The 18595-nt window shown below is 38.0% G+C and overlaps 1 protein-coding gene across 1 annotated transcript in view; it reads right to left on the reverse strand.

Moving 5' to 3' along the window:
• Nucleotides 1–1518: 1518 nt before the first annotated feature.
• Nucleotides 1519–18595, reverse strand: part of LOC129775251 (14-3-3 protein epsilon) — a 54585-nt gene continuing 37508 nt past the window's right edge. Inside the window, exons 2-5 of the mRNA XM_055779735.1 lie at nucleotides 12359–12513; nucleotides 11932–12246; nucleotides 8013–8193; nucleotides 1519–4702 (exon numbers count right to left, since the gene is read on the reverse strand). Coding sequence (XP_055635710.1) covers nucleotides 4647–4702; nucleotides 8013–8193; nucleotides 11932–12246; nucleotides 12359–12513 — 707 coding nt within the window. The 3' untranslated portion in view covers nucleotides 1519–4646. The remainder of the gene's footprint in view (nucleotides 4703–8012; nucleotides 8194–11931; nucleotides 12247–12358; nucleotides 12514–18595) is intronic.

Below are 18595 nucleotides of genomic sequence, written 5' to 3' on the forward strand. Positions count from 1 at the left end.
TCGTATATGAGTATGGCAAAAGTCGTATTTGGTGCTTTGACAATTCATGAATATATTCATATTAGATCGCAATTCAATTCTAATATAATCGCTTTTATAGCCGGTCAAAGTTGCATATTCATCCAAACAAATTCGGTAAGCATTTGCCATGTATGTATATGGCCTCCACTTTTGCATGCATATGCCAGTTAGGCGCATTATATGCCAACCAAATTTTAGGGCATATGATGTTATATATACGCTTGTTATGCGATTTAATGTTTGCTGGGAACGCTGTGCTGTGCGAAACGTTACAGTATCAGGTCCATATACTACACAAATTTTTTCGGCCGCCTTCGTTGCATTTTTACCTCGCAGGTAGTAAAAACGTAAAATATGGCGAATTGCTTGCTTGGTGGACTCCATCTTTGACGCGCTATAACTTGAGTATGAGTATGACCCGATGCGACAAGTACAATACAAGATATGTTCAAGTGTTGCCATATATTCACAATATACGACATTTCTTTTTCCCCAACCCAATATTAGGTAACATCAAACTAAATGCCACTAATTAGTCTTCTAATTATCTGTTGTGGGCGCATTTAATACCCATCGTTGGATGCCGATTATTGACACATATCGGTACTCGCCAAAATCCGCTGGCGGCGGTGGATAGACGGAAAATTTGAGAGAATACGAATTAATGCGATTCGATAGTTCTGCGATTGGACCAATGAACGTGCGCTTAGTAAGAATACGCGAATGCGGTAACGAAAAATAAATTTTGGGCGGGACGAAGTTTACCGGGTCAGCTGGTCTGACATAACATATTGTTATACATCTACTAATATAAAAGAATATACTAGAACTTACTTGTCTTGAGTTGTCGATGTAGAGCTGATTATAAATTCTTGTGGAAAGCTTATCTCGCTTCACTCTTAGACCGAGTTTTATACTAACAGAAGATGCCTTCACTACACTGCAACATCAAAAATGTAAATTTGTGAATTCGAGATAAATCGCTGAACTATTTTCGCTTACATCTTTAGCAGCTGTATTGAGATCTAGAGCAGCATATAACGTTTCTTCAAAACAAAATCGTTTATACGATGCTCGAACAGTCTGAAAGAAACAGAAACACGAGCTTACTACATTAGTATACGTTAACAAAATAACCTTTAGTTACCTATGTGAGTCTCTCAGCTTCAAATCATGAGGAGAACGTGGATACCAAAATCCGTTGTGAAATACAGTCACCAGGCTTTGGTTCCATCCAGCAGTTGATTGCCCTTAGAAGGGGGGGAATGCAGTTCGGATCAATGACAAGAGACTCCACCCTTTTCTTTTCAGAGCTTTATTTTTCAATATTTTCCTTGATTCTGTTGCTGCTGTATGATGGAATTCTCTCGGTTATTTACTATTAATTCACTGTCGTCTTGCTTTTGTTTCCTTTTGCTTGTTTTTTCTGTTTCAAGATTTACTGTGTTGCTGTTGTTTGTCGCATTTCGACTTATGCATAATAACATAAAACGAGAATCTTGGTTCATTCCATTCCTATATATTTTTCGTTTTGCGTAACAAATGCTTGTTTGTTTTTCCACTTGAAGTGTTGTGTATTTGTGTGTAGATTTTTGTTCATTATTTTCATTGTATTTAGCCATATATTTCCACTTGTTTGTTACTGCTGCTGTAATCCACAAAAAAAATAAAACGAACATAAAACCATCGTTTCCCCGTGCGTGCGACGCAAAGTATTTTCATTTGCAATATTGTGGTTTTAACTGCTGTTGTTATTGATGTCTAGAACGCGCTTCGTTTTTGTGTTGTCTCGAAAAATTGTAAAAATCCAACTGAGGCATGGAGAAACAAAGACTTATATTTGGGGTATTAGCGAAAACTGTGCAAAATTCGACTAAATCATAAGTAGAGCTGGGTGCGATTCGAGAAACTAAGGGATGTGATTGAACAAACTTTAACGAGAATTAAGAAACTGCCAGGAAAATCGGGAAGTTGGACTTATTCTTTGAAAACAATGTTTTCCTGCAAATTTAATGCAGTTTCGAGTTTGATTTTTTGTTCGGTTGTTGCTTGCGTTGATAATCAGTGTGTCTGTGTGTGTTTGTGTTCACAATATGTTTTGCATGGTTCGCTTTGTGCAATTAATTCACCTTTAAATTTATATCTCTACTCATAATAATCAATAGGTTTTGTTTTGTTCCTTTAGTAATTATTATTCTGTGTTATGTTACCGCGTTAAATATACGTCGGATGGTTCATTTGCTTGGTATCACACCATTGGGGGATTGGAGTAGGAACTAAAGATAATTTGATAAATAAAACCAATAGTCGAACTTTCACGGACATCGAGTACGCTGCGAGAGAAAAAACACACTTAAATACAGGATTAGTGTCTGCAATTAAAAAGCTGCTGCCGACAATGGCTACTACTAGAAACGTTTTGTTTACTTTATTTACGATTTTTTCTTTTTTTCTGCTGATTAAAACATAGCTTTCTTAAATGTGTTTGCTTCTGCTGATCTTCCGCCGTAAGTTGGGATACGTGTATGTGTTTGTTGTTGTTGTGTGTGTGTGTGTGTGTGATTTTCATGTCTCATTTCTTGTTCTTTATTCACACAGGTTCATCATTCGTCGTCCACGAGAGTGAGTGTTTTCTTGTAGGTTCAGTGAGTGTTGTTTCATAAATGCAACGGTTGTGTTCTCTCTCTCTGTAATCACTAAACTTCTCAACGTAGCTTTCATGTTTCATTTTCCGCTTATTCTCAAAAAACCATCTCGACTTTTTTGTTTAAATTGTATCCAGTAGAAAATTCATTCGTTTTTCTTTTACCATCTTTATGTTTTTTCCAGGAACAGAGGCTAGGACTGAGGCAGGATGCTTCCTTTGCATGTTTGTTTTCATTCTAGATCGTCAAGAATGATCGTTTGTGCTCCTTTTTACCGCGTATGGATCGATAACGCCACCCTCGCACCGTGGCGAGGGTTTCATGATCAAACCAAGAGGAAATTTCATGCCACAATCCTAACCATGTTAGACGCGGACGTTGGGAGCAAGCGCCTCTTTGGTCCTTAGCGTGAATAAATTAGAAAAACAAACATGTCTCGTCAAACCTATTATTATTGTTGCTGCCTGTATTTGTTGATGTTCATAGTTTTTGTATTTCCCGTTTTATGTGTATCTCGTTAGTCATTCCGCGTTGAATTCCTTTACATCTAACATAATAATAGCCTTTGAATCGATAATATTCCCCATTTTCAACGCAATGGGGTATCGCTCTTAGCATGGGACTTGTTAAACAAGAAGTGAAACGCCAAGCTTTAATGTTCAAATAAAGCAGTCAGCAAGAAGGGGGAGAGAGAGTGAGAGAAAAGCCATCGCGAGGCGAGTCAGCCAGCCAGTCAGTCAGTCTGTTTATCAAACTCCGAAAGGAGTATTTCATCTTTTTCGTCCAAATCCTCTCACCGGTTGCGCGATATACGAGAATACTCTAGGAGAATATATCTTTTCATCGAAATACTGAAACAAATAACACTGGACAAATGTAGGAGTTTGATACTAACCCTCCTAGCCCACGCGTTCGCGCGCTTCATACTTTACTGCTTTTCTCTCTCTCATTCGTCAAATTGGGAATGTTTTATCTCATGGCAAATCGAGTCCGGAAAAAAGATGGAACCTAACACGCGCGTATCCCCCCTACATCCACTGTGGCTTTTCTTCTCCCCCTTTTTTCCTGAACAGCTTTCTCACGTTGTATGTTACTAAAACATGAAGTGACACACTCTTTTTTGTTATAGCTAATATTTATACTTTCTTTTTCCGTTTTTGCTTGGATCGCATTCTTGCTTGCTGCTCTCTCTCTCTCTTTCTCTTTTTTATGCTTTTAGTTCAATTTTTATTTTTTTACGCTTTTCGTATTTTTTATTACTTCTTTATTTTTTATTAATATATATTGACAAAAACAATACACATTTAATGGATGATGATTTTGTTCTCTTTTTTACACCACTCAGCTGAATCTGTGTTCTTCTAGCTTTTTTACTAGTAGTAGTTATAGTAATCAATATGCTCTAATACGCTGTTTTTTTGTTTTGATGTGTAATAGTAAGTTATCATGTGTTGTGTGTAGAGGTGTCTGTAGATGTGAAGTGTGTGTATCGTGTGTCGTGTGTGAGAGAGTGTGTGTGTTGTAGACGTGTTCAATTGTTTTCTTACACTGTTATATACTTCTTTCACTCCTTGTGTTCATGCCGGATGTTTTCACGAGGACGAGTGGGAATACGCAAAGTTGTATGTGTGTGTGATGGTGTCGGTATCGAACTCTGACTGACTCTTATTCGCTGTTGTTGATGGCTTACGATTGATGAGTTCTCTTATTTTTCCTTATTCTCCTTGTTACGACTTCTGCAATACATGTTTAGTGGTTCCTTTGTTTCACTCTCGCTCTTCGGATTCGTTTTCCTTTCTGCTTCTGATGTTCGTCTAATGTATGTGTGTAAGGATGTGTGTCTTTCCTGATGTTTTTTGTGTATGAAATTTTCTTTTTTTTCTTTGTTTTTTTTCTTATGCATAGCTTATTTTATAATGCTTAATCTTATTTTTTTAATTAATAAAATAAATTCACACATAAAACGAGCCGCGTAACAAATTACGACACGTCCTGATCTTCAACGTCCTGGATCTGTTCTTTTTGTTCACCATCACCTGGAAGGAGGAAAAAATAAAATGTAAATATGTCAAAAAAAAATCAGTTTGCTAGCGATGGACAAACAAATTTAACATAGGACTACCGTTGACTGAGTGTTCGTATCCGCTTTCCGGTATGCACAAAGGCAAGCGAGTACAAAGTTGTATTTGCAATGACTTTCCTTTACTTGCATCAAGGGGCCTTTTAACTTCTTCAGTGCATCCGCCTTTAGCCCTGAAAAGGAAACTCCTTCATCACCTGTCTTGAGAAAGACAATCCTTTCCCGCTCGACGCTCTTCGGCAGTAAACTCTACAAACATCAAACGGGAGTAAGTGAAGTGATTTGCAATGCAAATTTCTGCAGACTCCTTGGTTTGGAAGTCCGTGTTAGGGAAACCCATTCATTCTGGTATGCATGAGGACCTCATTGCTAGATCATTGAGGTTTTTTTCCTACCTTTCCTTTCTTTCCTTCCTTACTGTTGTTTCTGTCATCCTAGGAAGAGCGAGCGATATTTTGATTATTTTGAAGAAAAGTTGAGATTAGTTGATCTACTGTTTTACCTAGCGTTTCGCATCAAAGCGAGAACGGGCATATTAACATAAAAAGGACCGCAGAGAAATCTGTAAGACGTACGCCTGGGGCCGCACGTTTTGCGACAAACTTGTACGCTTCATTTGTTCGGATACCACGAATGAGATCGTCTCCTTCGGTGTGGATGAGACAAAGGCGAGCAATCGGTAGGCCATGTTAGATTCTTGGCAGACCAGAGATTTAACCATCAAGTGTATAAAACACGAGTTATTCCGTGATCCATCCGTAACGGACGGAATGCGAATCACGAGAGAACTCGTGAGCGGTCCTTGATGTGTTAAGGGGTTCTTGGGTTCTGGCCCTACCGTCTAGTTTGTCGACGGCAGTACCGCTATGAATTCCGGTATAACCGGGAATCCAACAGAAGGTAATATTTTTATTAGAAGCTGCCTCTGCTCTTTGCATGATTCTTTAGTGAAGGTTTTAATGTTTTTGGATAGCTCGGAGGCAGATCGCGTAATAGGAAAATATAACAGTAGGAAGAGAATTATGTGTGCGTTCTTGGGTCCTCGAGTAAGTCAAGATTGAATTTTGACGGTTTCACATTCCAATTCCTTTCCATGACCGTCGAGAATGTACCCATATATCGGGAAGGTCCTGATAAGTGTGTTCTTCAACCCGTTCTTTAGGCACGAGATATTAATGGGACATTGTGGTCGCGGTTAAAATTTAAAAGGTAACGGTTACAATCTTCGTAACGAGGCGATCAAATGATAGTTGTCCACTCTTTGTCATAACAACGAGTTTAGGACTTCTAGCAAAGGCACCGATGACTATCTGTATTGCCTTATTATATATCGGTTCGATCGTCTTGGCTCCATCGTTCACGGCTAAAAATGCTTACTCCGTAAATATTTTTGTAGAACTAACCAAACGTTTGCTGTCCATAAAAGTGTCTTCCCATGTCCGGAAGCAAGGTTGCCAGAAATTGACTTTAAAAGATCAATTGTATCTTTTTCTAAGATGAGTTTCTTGTCAAAAATTACTCCAAGTATTCTAGGAGTTTTGATTGAGGTAATCTGGGTTTCAAACACTTTGAGGTTGGGAACCTTGAATAGAGCTTCGATATTTCATATGTGCACAAGTTTGTATTTTCTGGGAAAATTAAAAAAAAATTACGGTCAATTCATTTTGGCCCAATTATAATAAAAAGGTTTGGTGAAATGACTGAGCCATGAAGAATTCTGTTTTCGTGGGTTTTTAAAAATGATTTGGTATTGTTGACTATGGTTCTGAAGGTTCTATTTTCTTAGAAGCTTGAAGCCTAGAAGTGCAGAAGCTTAGTCGACCGCGAATACCCTAGTCGAAAAAATTCTTCTATACTGCGTACATTCATGCTCGATCAGAAGCCTTGCTTAGATCAAGTAAGGCATGTGGCTTGTGTTGTGATTAAACAGGTTTTCTGCGCATATTCCAACATGAAAAACGAACTGCCTCGGACCGTATTCCGCTGTTACTCTGGTTACTCCTTTTGGTTCGGTACCATATGAGAAACACAAATTGGACCTATCTAAACGTGGTACTTAACGCGTTTGGATAATGTTTGACATTTTACAATAATTATTCAATTGTTTAACTCGAAAAAAGTAAAATGTTATTCATTGCGATAGATGCGTAGAGATATTCCCGATCAATTGATGATGATTTTTTCTACGTGTTCATTGTTCAGATTTTCATTTAATCCCCCTTCCCCATATATTCCAATTAAATGTAGTCCTACGTCAAAAGTTTTTATTTCGATTGGGTCAAGGACCAACATCTTTTCTTCGGTCCCTTTGATACCAGAATTGAAAACCGCATGGCAGAGAAACCAACCTCATTGTGAAATTCGCAATGAAAGTGCACTTGAATTAGAGATAAACTTCGACAATGAATTATTCAGTAGCTCCACCCCAACACCCCACAAAGACCACACCACTAAATAACTCATATTTTCGATTTATCTTATCATGACACAATATCGCGCTTCTAACAAGCCAATTGACGCGCATCACCTAATTACCTTAAACTAACAAACCGAAGCTCTCTCTCTATCCACCAGTCAAGTCCATTGCACAAATGAACCATCATGTTTGCTCGAGTTGCTTATTCGTTGCTCGCAGTCTGTGTGAACCTTTCTCGATATCAGGTTCGATATGTCCGTGTGCAAGCACATCAACACTATAAGCGATTCGAACACACCTGCTCAAATGTTATCCAATTTATTTCTGATTCGTTTACCATGCCCGGAGTTTCAACGACTGTCATGTGTTCACCTTGAAAATTAATCCTTTGATTGAACAAAGCAAATCGATTCCCATCGAGACCTTCCGCCGAAATTTCACCCTTTTAACATTGAGTGTACTTCTGCGCTCTTCTGCTCGTGTGGATACACACCGAATGTTGTACCTTGCAACAACAATCAGAGTGAAAAAAAATCCTTCAATCAATTCGTAATACCACCTTGTACTGAAGGCAGACATGATTTGTTTCATGCACGACGTATGAGAACGTAAGCAACGTTTTCTGGAGAGCAGTTCCTGACGTCAACTTGATTTCGTTATGATTCTATTTTGGCTCAGGCACACATAAATAAGAGTGCCTTCAATTATCATCGATTCTTCGGTAACAACTAGTAAATAATGGACATGAACACAATTCGTATGCAATCGTCATGGCCAGAATAACAATCCTCAATGTCGCTCGCTAGCCAGTGGTGTTAAGGAGGAGATGATATCAAACTGGGATACATACCGTCACCCTGCATGTCGGATGTCCATAATGTAAGGTTATCTCGCAGCAGCTGCATGATTAGCGTAGAATCTTTGTAGCTTTCCTCGCTGAGGGTGTCCAGCTCAGCGATTGCATCGTCGAACGCGGCTTTCGCTAGGCGGCAGGCACGGTCCGGCGAGTTCAGGATTTCGTAGTAGAATACCTAGATAGTGTGTTTGAGGGGAGGAAAGATAAAAAATACGTTTAAAAAAAATGTGCTTGAAATATATAGTGGAAAAGTTGGAGATAAAATGAAGGTAAAAGAGCGATTTTATTCTTGGAAACTATTTCCAAAATCTTATTATGAAGCAATTCTTTGTCAAATCAGCCGTGAAACAGCAAATTTCATTTCGAATCGACCCTCTTCGATTTTACTTCGATTTTACTCTAAAATTATAATTTTCGTTATCAAATGACCAACTTAAATAACGAATTTTTTATGATTTGCTTACTACTCGGATCGGAAATTCTCTAAAATTTGTTTTATATGTTATATATTAAGATTCCGTAATCCGTAAACTGTTTAATTAACCCATACACTTGTTCATGCCAACCCGTACCATCAATATCGAGCAACTAATGCATCGGCGAGGTACAATATTTATAAACCCCTGCACGTCAGTCGCGCGTCAATAGATCACTTGAAATACAAATGCAGCATTCGTTTAACGGACAATGTACAGAGAGAAAATATTGTGATTTAAGCTGCTTCCGTTTTCAACTCAATGATCGATTTGAGCTGCCTCCGTTTTCAACCCAATTAGCTAACGAACAGACATCATTTTGGAAAATGATGCTGGTGGAACCAGATATGATCGTCTGCGTTTGCGTAGTGTGCGCGATGAACATTTAGAGATTTAATTTGAATTTAGGTATTCGAACTTATTCGTGACTTTTTTCCGATCGGTAATTTCATTTTCCTGAATTCGAGCATTATTACCATTAAAAGTGGCGTAAATTTTAGTTTCGGGTGTGGAGAAGGTGTATTCTAACGGTGAGGAAAATATATGTTTTTCGGTGGAAAACTGAAGGTGAACATAATGAAAAATGCTTGAATATTCAATATGTTTAGTGTTTATGTGTAGCTCTAGACAGCGAGCGATCAACAGTAATGATGAGAGTTGATTCGAAAATTTCATATTGTTTTCTATGATTCGTTTGCGGTTTTTAGTGCACAGGTCTTGTAAGTGCTACCAAATATTTGTTTTAAAGAAACTCATTCTTATTTCTATTTAAAATTATATTTGTTCTAGCAATAATTTCATTGCTAAGACAGTATTCTAGTCTAGAAATTAAAAAAAAATCTCCATATTTCCGAAGTTTAGGCATTGACATTATATCTCATGTTCTACTGAACCGATTTCTGTCGAATTTATATGAATACAATCTGTTTGCATCTCTCTATCGCATGAATAAATAAAAACACATTTTTAGTATATTTTTAGTTTTTTTCAGGAAATTCGGGAAACGTAAGAAAAAACGTTCGAATTTCTTGTTTCAAAAAAACCAGAATAGCTGGAATCGTGTATGGCCATGGCACGACTTTTCAATTCTCAAAAAAATATGTGAATAGCCCTTTTCGAACAAGTCACCCATACATCGGAAGATGGACACTTTTACAGGGAAATAGTTTTTCTAGCAACAACTATTTTATGTTTTCTTTGAGGAAATTATAACTAATCCTAATTTTGTTTTAAGGGGGCCCCTTGTCTGGAAGATCGGAAAATAATGAATTTTCGCTATTTTTTATTCGGATGCTAGGAATAAAATGAAGTGTTCGGGTATTTTGGTTATTTTTAAGGTATGTTTGAAGATGTATTTTCCATTTTTTAAGTGCACAAATAATGATTATCACGCTGTTGAATGAGTAGATGCTGTCTGAAAATCGGTACTGGTGGTATCGGTTCTGAAGCAACGGGGTGTCGTAGAACAAATTCCAAAGAATCATTTGAAACTTTAGGGCAATACCTAAAGCGTTACATAGGGGTTTTTAAAAATTCGAAAAATTGTCAAAATGGCGGCCACTTTTGAAAAGTAGAAAAAATTCAATATCATAAAACGGCTATGTAACGCTTGTAACGTATTGGCCTAAGGTCCATTTTTACATGCTGATGAAACATTTCAGCCAAATCAGTCGAGTAGATCCTGAGATATCGACACCACCAGTTGAAAAAAACATGGTCTCGAGAAAAACGCGTTTGAAAATTCGTACAGCAATACTATATCCTTGAGGTGACCTCATCCTTCTGGCTGTAACTTTCCAACGAAACCATATATCGAAAAATCATTTTTGTACAACATTTCTGAGGGATTTTTCCGATTTTCCAGACCGGGGAGAGAGTTAAAAATCCTGCATTTCATTCTCTAACCAACGTTTTGTAGGTCTTATAGTATATGAGCCAAGTCGGACGAACAGTTGGCATAAAATCCGTCTGTACGAATGACTAATGTTTTAGTAGATAGTATTATTGTTGTATTTTTCATAAACTCAACAAGTCCATGAGCGTGCTCAAGCTTGTCCAAGATGAAAAATTTGGCAAATAAAAAAGCCTGAACAAGTTCGCGCTAGATAATATATTTGACCGTACAAGTCGTTTAGACATCAGTTTTTTATACGAATAAGAAAAAAAATCTAGAGATAGTATTTTTGGCAATAGGGGTCTGATGTATCACTTCATTCGAAAAAAGGGATCTCTTGCCAAAAAATAGTTTGTGAATCCCTGGCCTGAAAAATTACGGGGTTTCGTTATGTGTTTCGGATGTTGGGATTAATGTTGGGTGTTAGGACATTTTTTGATTGGTTAAGGTATTTTTTCCCTTGTTGGTTGTGAACCTCTGCGTCCATTATTTTGAACTATTGTGGTATGTTCTAGTTTTTTTTATCAGAATATAGTGGGACCGAATTGGCTGAAATTTGTTTCAGCATTTTTACATTATAAACAAATATATAGTCAGACCAGTCCACTAGATTCTGAGAAGAACTTACCACAATCAAGAAACTGTTTTAAAGAGAGCATCTACGCGCCCAGCTGTCAACAGTATAATTACTTTATTGGCATCTAAAAAATAAAAATATTTCTTCAAACATACCTTAAACAATCACCAAAATATCCCAACACACAACTTTAATTGCAATCAAAAAAAAAAAACAGGAAAATCTGTCCTTTTTCTGACCTTACAGAGTAGGGTTCTCCTTAAACCTATTTGGGTACTTTCGTATTAGCGTCACCGGAGCCAAACATTGAAATATTAGTGATATAGTTTAAAGCAAAACTTAACCGGGCAAACGTATGCCGTCCGACGCTCGCTAACGCTAACCTAACTAAAAGATCGTCTCCTATGTTTCAAACTAATCGGGCAATCGATGGAACACAGGTTTGTTTTCAAAAGGCCTCCGCTTCCGACGGCGGGAATTAAAAAAATCAGATATTCCAGAAAATCTCAATGACATTTAATGGTGAAAAGTGTTCAAACTCGTGGATGTTTAGTTTAGAGCCAAACTCAACGAAAAATCATGAAAAGAAACCAGGGTAAAACAAAAAAAAAACAGAACAAATGTATGAGAAATTGGAAATGCTTCCAATGTTAACAACGTGAGATAGTTGAGCCGCTGTTGCCGCCGTGATAAATTTGAATTCAGATTCCGAACGAATTGGAAGAAATGGGTTTTGCCCAACTACGGATAATGCGCGCGCAATGAAAGAGTTACACGACTTCGCTATTAGTGGATACATCCTAGAGTTGTTAAAAATTTGTTTGCCCTCAGAAATAATTCAAAAGCAACCGCTTCGTAAGATCGTATCGTTCAATAAAGAGTTCGTTGCGTGAGATAAATCAATGTGTAAACAACTGCTTGCACTTGGAACTAAACATTGCAAAACACGAAAAAAACAGTACTCACTGAGAAGTTGAGTGCCAGACCCAGCCGGATCGGGTGTGTCGGTGGAAGGTCAGTCATTGCGATGTCGCTGGCGGCCTTATACGCGACTAGCGAGTTCTCGGCGGCATCCTTGCGGTCCCCTCCGGTGGCGAACTCGGCCAGGTAGCGGTGGTAGTCGCCCTTCATTTTGTAGTAGAACACCTTGCTTTCGCCGGTCGTCGCGCACGGAATAAGATGCTTGTCGAGCACCTCCAGGATGTCGGAGCAGATGTCGCGCAGTTCCTTCTCAACCTGTGAGCGGTAGTTTTTGATCATCTCGAGTTTCTCCTCGACACCCTATATCGTTTAGTGTGCGGATTAGAACATAAGTGGTAGAAAAATAATATGTTATAATCAGTGCGTAATGGTCGATCAAGGACAGAGGAGAAGCATAGAAGGGTGTATATACCTTGTTTTCTTCTTTCTGTTCAATGGACGAGATTATCCGCCACGAAGCACGCCGTGCTCCGATGACATTTTTGTAGGCGACCGACAGCAGGTTTCTCTCCTCGACTGTGAGCTCGACGTCCATGGAGGCTACTTTCTTCATTGCTTCCACCATTTCTGTGGGAAAAAGGGAAAGAAACGATATTCAATATAGATTTACATTTAGAGAGATAGACTACTCGCGTAGGATGCCCGAAGAGACATCCTACACGAGATGTGGGAGGAAGGAATCAATTCGAGAAAAAGAAATACATGATGTGACCTACTTACTCCTTGTCTTGAACAGAGAATGATAATGCTTTAACAAGAAAATTCATTCAACATCAATTGTATGACCTCTATTGTTAAAATAAGGCGATTTAATTAATCTTTTTTTTATCGTTCATAGCTTCTTCACTCAGAAAATGACGAAATATTGACATTATGAATAATAACGATCGTTTCAGCTCAACGTCTGTGACCATACTTTTGGTAATCACCATCCATTGCTGCCACTCTTGCGAACCAAAAATAGCAGGTTACAGAGCCGTATTGTAACTACTGATAATTGATTCATCCATTCATTCCTAAGGGGTACTTCAAACAGTCAATGCTCACCTTGTTCCCTTCCACACGTACACATTGAAAGAAGTCCGTCGCTCTGCACCATCACACTGGCGCAAAACGTAGAATCAGAGTTCATGGATACAACATGTACCCCCTTAATCCTACGGACACGCGTGGCGAATCATAGTCCGATCGCCCCCGCGAAACGGACAGGATGACAGAACTATTAATGGATGATATTAATATCACTCGCGAGGAACCGACGAAGACAGAGAAGTAAAGTAAATGTATAAGCTTTTCTTGCCCAGTGCGATGCGTTCGAACGTTGGCAATGCAAGCTAGCTGCCCACCTTTTCGGGGCACATATCTCAATAATGCGCGCGCAATTGCACAAACCGCGCTTTGCATAATATTGTCCCCAGAGTAAGACTCTGTTCCGCGTGCGGCTTTGATTATCACTACATACCGCTGGCTGTTACGCTCACGTGAGAATGGAGTTCCGCGCGAGTGTTTTAGTAGAGACCCGTGTGAACACAACTACAATATATCCGCGCGTAATTTCGAATAGTGTAGGAAAATGATTCGACAAACACAAATGTGAATAAACATAGTTAAGCGCGTTGGCGCCGCATTTTTTTTTGTTATTGCTTTGCTGATTGGACTGATTGATTTGCAACATTTTTTAATTGATATCTTTGCGCGTTTAGGGAACTAGTTCTAATAGCGGAGATTTGGTGAATGAACAGCCTAACGGTTAAACCGTTTTGCGCCGACTCAAACCAGTTCTGTGTGGTTAGACTCTTCTAATGTGGCTATATTTTTTAATGTGGTTTGCTTCATTTATAAGGATACGAAACTGAAATGTATAAGCTGTTAACAAGATTTACTACAATTCTATAGGAGATTTTTCCATTGGTTTCTATAATGTTATATTGATCAATGCTTCAATAATTTCCTGATTCAACTCCAATAAATCGGGTGGCGGAGTATGTTCAAGAAGTTAAACAATATCTGTATGACAGGATATATTGCTGTTTGTTATTTTCAGAACGTTTTGTACCGTAAATAATGAAAATAGACGATGATGTTAACACGTTCGTCGCCCAAAGTGACTTTTCTGAGTTTCTTGCGGAGCCCAACTTGCGGATAAATTATTAAATGGAGGTCGAACTTAGTTTGTAGACAACTTTGACATGATATTTTTTTTAATTTGAAGAGGAATTAACAACTATAACACATGCCAAAGTCATATTATATGGGTTTCACAAAAAGCTGCGAAAAACCATCCGCACTTTAAATTAATAAAAAGTATAGTATAAACAAAATAATGATATTGTTATAATATTATTTTTCTACATATCCTATAGTTACACTCAGATGCCTATTCTATCAAATTCCTTTTAAAAGCGTCACCCATATATGGGTGACGGAGCGACGAAAGTGTTAATCCACTTTCTTTGTTGCCTTCAATACTATCCTCTAGAATTCAAAAATCGCACTAGAAAAATAACGTTTTCTTCTCTTCTAATAAAATAAAAGTTATATCATTGTATATACAGTAGCTCTAGTAGGGTATGTGTCCACGATGTAGTTAAAACATTCTCTGAATATCGAAAGATAATCAAGAAGTTACCAAAAATATTCGACAAGGAAGGAACTTGAAGCATTCTATTCGAACTATGAAACGGGAAACAAGAATGTTACCAAGATTCGTACAAAAGTCAATGCTACGGATCCGGATTGAAACCTGATTTGAAGGTTAAAGAAGACCAAACCGCGCTGATAAACATTTTTTCATCATCACAAGCAAAACTAGCGAGAAAAGGTAGTGTTCCTGGCAAATCGATTGTTGTTTTCCATCAAAAGCCACGATGATAATCTTTGTGTAGCCATTTTTTTATTATATTGAAAATGTTGAGTTATGTACCGGAAAATCGCCATTTTCGGCAGGTTTTATCACATCATTTTCTTCCCAAAGAAAAGTGCAACTGATAGTTATCGTTTGTTTGTCGAAGTTTACAAAGAATGTTCTCCATGGATGAGCGCATATGTGAAATGTTGTAATCGATTTATAAACAATGGTTTGAATAAAGAACATGAAAAGCCATCTTAAAAATTTCAATGCATTCAATTAAAAGCACATAGCGTCTGAAACTGTCACTGATGAAAGTAGTAACCCTTTCTCTACGAGCGTCGTCTATAGGCGACATCCACGCGACGACCGACCTGGAATAGACCAAAAAAGAATCAATCAACGTTATCGCAGCAAATGGCTATCAACATTTGTCAAACGGTATTCGTAGAAATACGGCAAGCTGAAGATATGAAGGCATATCTTCCAACGCCTTCTTGAATAACCGAGCCAAGCGTTGTGTTCGTACCCCCTTTTGTAGTCCGTGGTAAGAAAACACATTTCGGTTTGCATGTGCAATACCGATTTCCCAAGGCTCCTTGGTTCTGAAGTATGTGTTGGAGAAACCGTATTACACTGTTAGTCTTTTTAGTCGATACAATTTAAGGAGCACAAATCGAACATTTTACAATTATTCAACCGTTTATCTCAATAAAATGAAACTTTATTAATTGTGATAGATGCGTAGAATTACTTCCTATCATTCGACACATTTTTGCGATCTATTAAGAAATACTTCAGTTAAATGAATTCGAAATTTTCATTGTTTCCTACATGTTCAGTGTTCAGCTTTTCATTTCACCCTCTATAATATGTATTCCTGTTAGACGTAGTCCTACGTCAAAACAATTTCAAAAGAACACTAAAAACCCATACTGAACTGGACGAAGTTCGCCGGATCTGTTATTTAAATCTAGATTAACACTTTACGGACCGCTCACGAGATATCTCGTGTTCCGTCTATTACGGATGGAACATGAAAAAACTCGTGTTTCCTACACTTGATGGTTAAATCCTTGGTCTGCCAAGAAACTCACAAGGCCTCATCCACACCAAAGGAAAGGATCTCATTCGTAGATTCCGAACAAAAGAAGCGTACAAGTTTGCCCCAAAACATGCGGTCCTTAATGTGTTAAAAAACAAATAGTTCGCTTATTGAATTTCAGCAGAAACGAAAACAAATTTCAATCAAATTTGACAATTTTCAACAAAAATCGACCATATTTTCAACAAAGTTTTGTTCAGGTTTATACTCCAATAGCAAACCCGGTGAACTTCTTACCATCCACTGAACGTTATTTCCAATTGAAGAAAATGAACTCCTATTGGACAAAATTTTCACTATTTCAAATTCTCATATTTTCTTCAATATTATTCCATTTATTATATCATTCTAAATTTGGTGAAGATGAACACAACAACTCAAATATGATTAAGTTTTCTCTTGTGATGATGAGTTATATGTAAGTAAAAAACACCTAAGTTCTGAATATAAGATGTGCTCATTCCTCCTGAAAATCCAATATTGTTTTCCCAATAACGGAACACGAAGCTCAGTGTCGTCCACGTCAATTCCGATTGAAGAAAATGAGCTCTAATTGAACAAAATTTTCATTTCAATTTTGGGAAACATCCAAAAAAGCTCGAGGAATACGTTGAACCCATAAGCAATTTTGGACGACAATAACACTCAAACGCATCAACTCAAACTGAAGAACATGGAAAAGATCCAGGCGATCGGGAAAGGCGTTCCACATGAGCTAAACGATGCTGTTCGCCAGGTACAAAAGAAAGTCATTTCTCTATCGGATTGTGATTGTCGATGAAAACTGGATTTATTTCGAGAATCCTAAGCATCAATGATCATGGGATAAGTCAAGGAAAACCATAAAAATCGATTGCAGAATCAAATCGCTACGGACGGAAGACAATGCTCTGTGTTTGGTTGAATCAGAAGGGTTTGATCTATTATGAGCTCCTCAAACCCGACGATACCGTTAAGGGAGGGACCCTACTCTGGAAGATCGAAAAATAACTGATTTTCGTGATTTTTTTCGGATGTTGGAATTAATGTTGAGTGTTGGGACATTTACGAGCTTTTTGAAGATGTATGTATAGATGTATTGTAGATGCCAATATAGTGATTATTATGCTATTGGCAGTTGGGCGCGTGGATGCTATCTCTAAAACAGACCCTTGCTAACGTTTTTCTCAGAATCTAGCGGACCGAACTAGCTGAAGTTCATTTTCAGCATGTAAAAATGAATTATATAAATTGTTACCCCCTTAAGACTGAACGCTACGGAGAACAAATGGTCGGTGTTAAAGTCAGAGGGGACCAAGTCACGAAATTAAAAATTTCGAGTTATTGATTGCAATAGGTTAAGCATTCTGTAAACTACATACCACACTTAACGGAAACCTCCTGTAGCATTAAACTTCAAGTTCGTTTTTCTCGAAATCATAAAAACGATCAATTTGAATCGGGTGAGAAACGACAAAGTACGATTGTTGAACGATAATGATCCATATCACACATTACAAAACACATACCATATTCGGACTAAAAAACTAAATTCATTCTAATGAGGCATCCAACAGTGGTTTCAAAAAAAAACCCACTAGGTTCTAGTATCAATTTCAAGAAAATGTCTATTTTAACGGTGGCTTTAGATCTTCGCTATATTCCTAGGAGATTGTCAAGCCGATCCAGAGGGAGAACCTATCTTGCTTGAAAAATTATTCTAGGAGGTGACAAAATTTTATGAATCCAGAAATTGCTAGCATTGTTCTGAGTTCGTAGATGAAGCCTCGTTGTGGTTTTTTTTCAATTATTCCTTTGATATTTTCTCGCGCTTGCACCCAGAAAACATTATTATTAATTTTTTTGTATTTGGTCGTTCATTATACCATTTAATGCAATGGAATGGAGGCGTTTTTTCGCATTACAAATTCATATCGAGGACTCTTCGTTCTCCCTGTTTGAAAAATCGCCGTTAGCGTGTAGTGTCTCTCGTTTTACTTGCGCTTCGGCATCCAGATTACTCTTCTCTATGATGTTGAATCGATTGTTGGGTGATGATATGGGGTTCAACTTGCTGCTTGCGGAGCTGGCGGCAGGCAGTTGGCTGCTGTATGTGTATATCTTAGACCTTTGTCTCTTCTACGAACGAAGTTAGCGGGTATGTATGGGTTCCGTGAACCGAGCGAACGGTTGCTGGAGAAAACTTCTGCAGCACTCATACTGAATTGAATGGCGATGTAAAAGTATGGGATGGAACAACGGATCGATCAAATTGCCTTTGGAAACGGTCATTTTTTTTTTTTGTGTGTGTTGGTGTAAGTAATAACAGAAACTTCGCTGTGCGTGAGCAGCAGCAGTCTCCGCTGGATGACGAGAAACCTATCGGTTTCTCCATAATTAAATTGCTCTTCTTATCGGAGGATGAAAGTTTATGGAATCGATTTATTTTCGATGAACATGTAATAAACTAAGACAATTTGAAAACACACCGAACTTTGTTCTCCTGTAGCAATATTAATATTAGCGGCGACCGTTAAACTCACCAACACAGCACGGAACCGTCTTTTTCATTTTCAAACCAGCACAAACACAAACGGTTTCTGGAAGGGGATTGCGGGGGAGCCTGTACCAATACCACATTTGACGTGCAAGCCAAGCAGCACAAATATGAAACAAGATTCCATTTAATTAAAAAAATATATATGTATATATTTTTA

The sequence above is a fragment of the Toxorhynchites rutilus genome, chromosome 3, assembly GCF_029784135.1.
Source record: "Toxorhynchites rutilus septentrionalis strain SRP chromosome 3, ASM2978413v1, whole genome shotgun sequence".
Lineage (NCBI taxonomy): Eukaryota > Metazoa > Arthropoda > Insecta > Diptera > Culicidae > Toxorhynchites > Toxorhynchites rutilus.